This window comes from Eptatretus burgeri, chromosome 2 (assembly GCF_056783735.1).
Source record: "Eptatretus burgeri isolate ZD-2024b chromosome 2, Ebu_testis_v1, whole genome shotgun sequence".
In the NCBI taxonomy this organism is placed as follows: Eukaryota; Metazoa; Chordata; class Myxini; order Myxiniformes; family Myxinidae; genus Eptatretus; species Eptatretus burgeri.
In genome coordinates this window covers 16991777-16999276 of record NC_140962.1, presented here as the reverse complement: position 1 = coordinate 16999276, position 7500 = coordinate 16991777, and the positions used below count along the sequence as shown (strand labels likewise).

Sequence of the window (7500 nt, the reverse complement as noted above, 5' to 3'; positions counted from 1 at the left end):
TGCAAATTGGTTCTCAGGAAAGTTGGAGGAAGATGCAGACTTCCTCAAAAAACTTCACATGACGGAGGAATGCCATACTCACTTGTCCGTGGAGGTAAACAAGCAAAACTTTCGGTACTGGGGAACTGAAAATCCTGGTAATGCATCAACTGAACTGGTGCCTCAATCTGTTCTCAGTCACCATGTGGGTGGCGGTTGGTTGGTATGGGATAATTGGTCCATACTTCTTTGAAGATGACCAGGGACGCACTTGCACGGTAAACAGTGGTTCCAGCAGGATGTGGCACCGCCCCATACAGCCAGGGAAACAAGGCGTTTTCTCAACCAACATTTTGAGGGCTGCTTTATCTCCCTCTACGAAGACGTTGAGTGGCCACTGTATTCCCCTGACCTTACTCCTCCAGACTTCTTCTTGTGGGGGTATCTCAAGGACAGGATCTATGGAAACCCTAGGCCTTAGACTCTTGATCAGCTGAAGGAAAACATCCACTGAGAAATCCAGAACATTCCTCAGGAAACGTTTCCCAAAGTGATGGAGAACATGACAACGCTTTTGCAGGCAGTGATCGGACAACGTGGAGCCTATGTTGAACATGTGGTCTAAAAGAAAACGACGATTCTATCCCAAAATTTAAATTTTGGTGGCAATTTTGACATTGGTACAATAAACTTCAACCTTTCAGCTTTTTATCCAGCCATATATCTTTTAAAAAAAATATATGTTATGACCATCCTCTTTGCAGAAGAAAAGTTGTATATTTTTTTGGGACACCACACACACACACACACACACACACACACACACACACACACACACACACACACACACACACACACACACACACACACACACACACACACACACACACACACACACACGCACACACACACACACACACACACACACACACACACACACACACACACACACACACACACACACACACACACACACACACACACACACACACACACACTCATGTCTCTCACCTGTAACTGGAAGGAATAATCAATTACCACAGGTGGCTAGGATTTCTATAAATGAACCCTCATGCTCTTTCAGCCAAAGAAAGCTGTGTAAAACAACCAATACAAGTTACACACAGTAAGCCTTTTGCTGTTTCAAACCCTACCTGGATTCCTCTACAGTTGCAGTTATTCACAAGTAGCACGTACATGAGAATCCCAATGCTACGCACCCTTTCAGCCGCTGAACCAGTTTCTTCACTTGTTGGCGAGTCATCAGTGACAGCATAGACAGAAATACGCACCACCAAGGTTCCCAAGCAGGTACCACTTGCCATACAAAAGGCAGTTAACATACAAATATTTCAACCCAATCACATCTCTCACTCGTAATTGGAGCGAACAACCAATCAGCTCTCACCCAATTAATATGCCTGGTGTTGGCTTAACGGTTCAGGTGTAGCTGGATTAAGATCTTCGGGTCTTGAGTTCAAGCCTCTCGTCGACAGTTGAATTAACACCAGGTGGGTTGATTCAGCCTGTCATCCTTCCGAGGTCAGCGAAATGAGCACCAGTGTACTGGGGTAATAACCATTCAGGGTAACCTGCATCAGAGTGGCGACTCATCCAGGACTGTTTTCCCAGCCAATGAAACTGCCTCGGCAGCCCGATGCACCTTTATGGCACGAAAGGAATGGTATTAGTATTATTATTATAATGTATTATCTCGCATCATCAATCACTTCATGCTGGCGACATCGTCACCTATAAACAGTCTGGAGAGTTGGCACATCCACGTGTGCTTCTTCAGCGGGATGATGGCGCATGTGTGACACTTGCTGGGTGAAGGAGAGACCACTCCACAGATGGTCGAGGATCCGCTTCTCCTTACTATGCCCCATCCCCATTATTTATCAAACCTTTGGCTTTTAAAGCAAGTCGCTGTGCATTTGAGCCATAGCATCATCCTACTTCATCACCAAATTCCCATCAGAGCCATATGTGTGCACTGAAACTGGCATGTGGTTAAAGTGATAAATCGGAACGCCTCTGTTTGTCTTGGGAGTTCACTTCCGGTGGTCATGCATCTCACCTGTGAATGGAGGGAATAACCAATTAGCTCTCACCTAATCAGTTAAACCCCGGTGGCTTGGATTAGGCAAATAAATCGACTCCTCTCATGCTCTGCTAGTCGAAGAAAGCTGCATAAAGCAATCATGAAAGCTTACGCAAGGTGAGCTCTTTGCTGTTTAAAACCTTTCCCAGAGTTCTTCCACAGCTGTAAAGACATTCACAAATAGTACACACACGAGAATCACAATGCTATGCTGTCGCTGATGATTTGCCAACAAGCAATGAAACCGGTCCGACGGTTGTGAGTGGGTGTGTAGCATTGGGATTCTCATGTGTGTACTATTTGTGAATACCTGCAGCTATAGAAGAATCCAGATAGGGTTTGAAACACCTTATGTAGCATTTCATGGTTGCTTTATGCAGCTTTCTTTGACTAAAAGAGCATGGGAGCTAATTTATTTGATAATCACAGCCACCTGGGGTAATTGATTGGTTGAGGTTCTGATTGGTTAATCCTTCCAGGTGTGTGTTTTGTTGTTTGGTTTTGTCTTTTTTTCTCCATGTGGCTAATTTCCCAAGCTTACATTCAAAGCTTCTTTCAAACAAAGAATACTGAGACTTGAATATATGAATGTTTAATCCCTTTTCCCCATCACTCAGTTGTTAGTTTTATTTTGGCTATCAGTTAAAGTACACCATTTTTCTCAAAAAAAAATTCTTGGCATAATAAACAAAACAGCTTGAGAGTGAAGAAGGGTAGTGTTAAGACTGCATCAAGCAGGGGTATTTCACTCAGAGAGTAGTTAATGCATGGCAAGGTAGTGGCAGCAGAGATGGTGGATTGGTTTCAACTGGAATTTGATCGCTACCTATAAGCAGTTGGGATGGAGGGAGACGTAAATTTTGGCAGGATTGCTCGGGCTTTATGTGCCTTGTAGCCTCCTCGTGTGTTGAAGTTCCTTGTATGAAATATTTTTGCAGGCCTTCAGGAAGGGATTGCACCTGTACTTGACCAAGTTTGAATACAGAAATGCAGCGACAGGTAAGAACTATTGCTCAATTGTAACTCATCCTCCACACCATGACCTCTCTTTAAGTCGATTGCCACACCACACCTCTCCCATAATCCACCTTTGGCACCATCTAAAGGATCCATTACATTTGCCAAAATGGTGGCGTTTTCCCGTACTTCCCCTTATCCCCAGTAAAAATTATCTTCCCTATTCTGTTCAAATGCCATATATCCTCCCAACCTTCTTTCCTTTTTTTTTTTTTTTAATACGCATTTATTAATGAAATTAACTATTTTATGTAGCACACATATGCAGACTCAATTGTTCTTAACTTTATAAAAATTTGTAAAATTACATGATCCAAAGTGTAACATTTGATGTTCTTTGTTTGCATTCGTTACCCCCGCCACCTAAGATGGACAGAGGTGATGTATTTACCACTGTCTGTGTGTCTGTCTGTGAGCGGGATATCTCAAAACGTAAGACTGATTCGGACAAAACTTGGTGGACAGGTTGGGTGTGTGACGGAGACAAATTGATTAGATTTTGGTCCAGATCTGGATCTGGATCCGAGGATTTTTTAAATTCATAAGTGATTCTTCACCATTGAGAGAGGGCCAAAAACGATATATAGCACAATATCTCAAAAAGCTTTGGGTGGATTCAGATGAAACATGGTGGATAAGTTGGGTAGTTGACACAAACAAGTTTTGCCAGAATTCCATTAATCTGGATAATCTAACATATCTGCTACTGTCGGAGAGATACATTTGTGGTGGTAGCAAGGATGTTGTAGATTGATACAGAGCACAAGTTCATAATCGGCTCGAACATATGTTCACTTTAAGACGTTTTAAATGACAGATCAAAGATGCACCACTATTTGGAAGTATTTAGGCTTGGTTACATCACTGCTCTCTTGAAAAAAATAATTCCATCAAATCATTGGGCTAGCAGGATGGCCTATGAGGATGCACACTCACCTCTAAGCTGTTCAGCTTGGGTTTGAATCTTGGCCTATCTACAAATGTCATCCCGGTGTTTCACAGGCAGAGTGATTCATCAAGTGTGCACCAACCCTCAAATAGGGAAATTAAAGATCCCACTGCATCCTCGATGAAGAGTAGGCAAGCTATCGCTGGCACCCTGAACAAATTCCAAGTTCCTGCCCTGGCTTCCTGTGTCAGAATGGTGACCCCTCCAGTCATGTAATTCTTGCCAAGAAACTGCTTCAGCAGAACTGATGCTCTGTTGAAAGCATCATACGGAATCAAAACATTATTTAATTATCATTATACGAGGGGCAGTCAATAAGTCACCTTAAATGGCGATATAAGTTTGAGAATGTAATGTGTGTAGTTGTAGATGACATGTGCTATATCTATGGGTAAGAGTCATGTTTTGCCTGTTTTAGATCTGGCAACATTGAGTGGATGACGTCAGTGGAGCAGTTCCAAGATGGCGGCTCCCTTAGAAGCATGCACCAGGGAGGAGCAACGTTCTGCCATCCGTTTCATGGGAAGTGAGGGTGTGAATCCCAGTGAAATCCATCGCAGAATGAAAATGCAATGTGGTGACAAGTTTATCGCAACAGCAGGTGTACGACTGGGCCAGGAAGTTTAAAAGTGGAGTTCTTTCAGTTCGGGTGTGAGTTGTCTCTGCACCCACCTTGCAGACACTTTGCGGAACCCTAGCACATTGTGAACGATATGATGTGTTGAACCATGGCTAATGTTCAATTTGGAGGCCACGTCATCCAGCGTAATTCGACGGTTTTCCATTAGCACGCGCTCAACTCCTGCAACCATTTCTGGTGTGTCGATTGTGTGAGGCCGGCCCGAGTGAGCAGCGTCTGCCACACTCGACACCCCACTTTTAAACTTCCTGTCCCAGTCGTACACCTGCTGCAGTGATAAACTTGCATCACCACATTACATTTTCATTCTGCGATGGATTTCACTGGGATTCATACCCTCACTTCCCAAGAAACGGATGACAGAACGTTGCTCCTCCCTGGTGCATGCTTCTCAGGGAGCCGCCATCTTGGACTTGCTCCACTGACATCATGCGCTCAATGTTGTCAGATCGAAAACAGGAAAAACATGACTCTTACATTATTTACTGGCCCTCATATTTTATGGGTTTTGTTTAATGCATCACATTTTACCTGTTGATTGGAAATTTCAATTTAAAAAGGCTTTTTAGAAAGTTGGGTTGGAGAACTGAATGTGGAAAAACCACATGTTTAAGTTCAGAAGAAATGGTGAGGAGGGTGTTGTGGGGTTGTTGTAATTTGTTCATCCTGTAAATTATCAAAGCAACCCACAAACCTCCATGCTTTTCAATGGATATTTGAAATTGTGCAGAGGATCTCTGGGCCTGCCTTGAGGAGTCCAGTGGACAACCAGTTGCCGCTATCATGAGGACATGGACAACGCAGCTTGGCTACCCCGTCTTGCATGTTTCGGATGAGCAGGTTAGACTACCATATCTGCATGCATTTAATTTTCTTCTGAAGTCGCATTTTGTGCTCTTGCTTATTTGTTTCTCCCCTGCCCCACCCCCACCAAACTCCCTTTCCTCAACAATGTTTGGCTTCAAGTTCAAAGTTTGCTTGAAAGATATGTAACTTAATTGCTCAGTGCCACCTTCAAAGTAATAGAGTATAACATTATTAAATTTTCCTGATGAGTGATCCATATTGGATGATGAGATGTAATTGGGCAGAACTAATGGCCTTGCCGCACTGTATTTGACCCGTGTTGTTCCTTCACCAAAGTTTTGAAACCTAAGTTCTGATATTCTACATCCACTCCTTGACCTTCTCTCCAGCAAGGAGAAGATCGTATCTTGAACATTACCCAAGAGAAGTTCTGTGCTGGTGGTACTTTTAAAGGCAAGATGTCGGCAAGCACCTGCCTTATCCTCACACTGACGGTTTCCAATTTTAATTACTTTTGCCTAAACGACACCACCTTTGTTGCATTAGATGCCCATCCAGAATGATCTCATTGCTCTGGTGATCTCCACTTAGTGCGTTTAAAATTTTTATTCTTCTAACCCATAACTCTTTTCCTTTCCTCATTTAAATTCAACCTCAAAAAGCTTTCACATCTCTTTCCACAAACCCCCAAACATACCAGGTGATAGCCCCACTTGGATGGTTCCTATTACTATCAGTACCGGAGACAACCCCAGTGAAGTACGAATGACTGTGCTGCTCGAAAAGCAAAGTACAAGAGTCACCATTCCAGGCCTCCAGGCAAACCAATGGGTCAAGGTAAATATGCCTCATGCCTTTGCCGCTGTTCCCAGTCGCATCCTGTACCGCCACCTCTGTGTACCGTACAGCTATCACTCCACTTACTACCCTTTGTGTGTTGCGCCACTGCCATTCCCACCTCCTTAACATGCTGTGCCATCATTTCCATGCCTCCCTTACCTACTCCACTGCAATCATCATGTCTTCCGATCCTCACCGCTCATGGCTGTGTCCCCCTTCATTTGTATGCTCTACTGCAAGGCCCCCCTCCTCCTCCCCCCCCCCCTTTCATGTGCTCTTTCGCTCGACCCTGCTTCCCCCATGTGCTGTCTCTCTTATGCTATTTCTCACTGTGTTGCTGCACAATCCTACCTCCCTCCCATGCTGCACTGCTTCCACCACTGCTGTACCTTCCTGCCCCACATTCCTGATTGCAACTGTGCCGCTGCAATCCCCTTGCTGACATCTTTTGTTTTTATTTCGGTTGTCTTTTGGGTTTTTCTGCACTTGTTCATCAATTTTCAATTTTTCCCATTCAGCTGAATTCTGGCACAGTTGGGTTCTACCGCACATGCTACAGCCAACCTATGCTGAAGGCCCTCATCCCTGCTATTCGAGATCAATCTTTGCCACCTTGTGACAGGCTCAGCATCCAGGATGATCTCATTGCTCTGGTGACCACAATGACCATCACTGCATCAATGCAGAACATTTTATCTGGATATGTAGCAAGTTGTGTGTGTGTGTGTGTGTGTGTGTGTGTGTGTGTGTGTGTGTGTGTGTGTGTGTGTGTGTGTGTGTGTGTGTGTGTGTGTGTGTGTGTGTGTGTGTGTGTGTGTGTGTGTGTGTGTGTGTGTGTGTGTGTGTGTGTGTGTGTGTGTGTGTGTGTGTGTGTGTGTGTGCCATAACTCCAAAAACATGAAATCTTGTGGCCTGAAACTTTGCATGCATACAAAGAGAACTCCATCCAAGGGAGAGCATGAATGAAAATTGGGTGTTTTGGTTAATTTAAACACCCCTTTTGAAGATTATCAACAGCCTTATTTAATTATCCTTTATCAAGGCTCATCCTTGGGTCACCTCTCTGTCCCTCGCTAGGATCTTAATTCACCTTTTTTTTTTTTGACCTGCTCAACACTGCCTTGACTTGGAACAGACTGCATTGGTTTCTTAACAATACTTTTT

General features: G+C 43.9%; 1 protein-coding gene across 1 annotated transcript in view; it reads left to right on the top strand.

Annotated features, from left to right (window-relative positions):
* The window catches only part of LOC147031492 (puromycin-sensitive aminopeptidase-like), a 131403-nt gene that overhangs the window by 66109 nt on the left and 57794 nt on the right, over positions 1-7500 (top strand). Inside the window, exons 12-16 of the mRNA XM_085864090.1 lie at positions 3022-3082; positions 5420-5529; positions 5886-5949; positions 6197-6333; positions 6855-6989. Of these exons, the coding sequence (XP_085720216.1) occupies positions 3022-3082; positions 5420-5529; positions 5886-5949; positions 6197-6333; positions 6855-6989 (507 nt within the window). The remainder of the gene's footprint in view (positions 1-3021; positions 3083-5419; positions 5530-5885; positions 5950-6196; positions 6334-6854; positions 6990-7500) is intronic.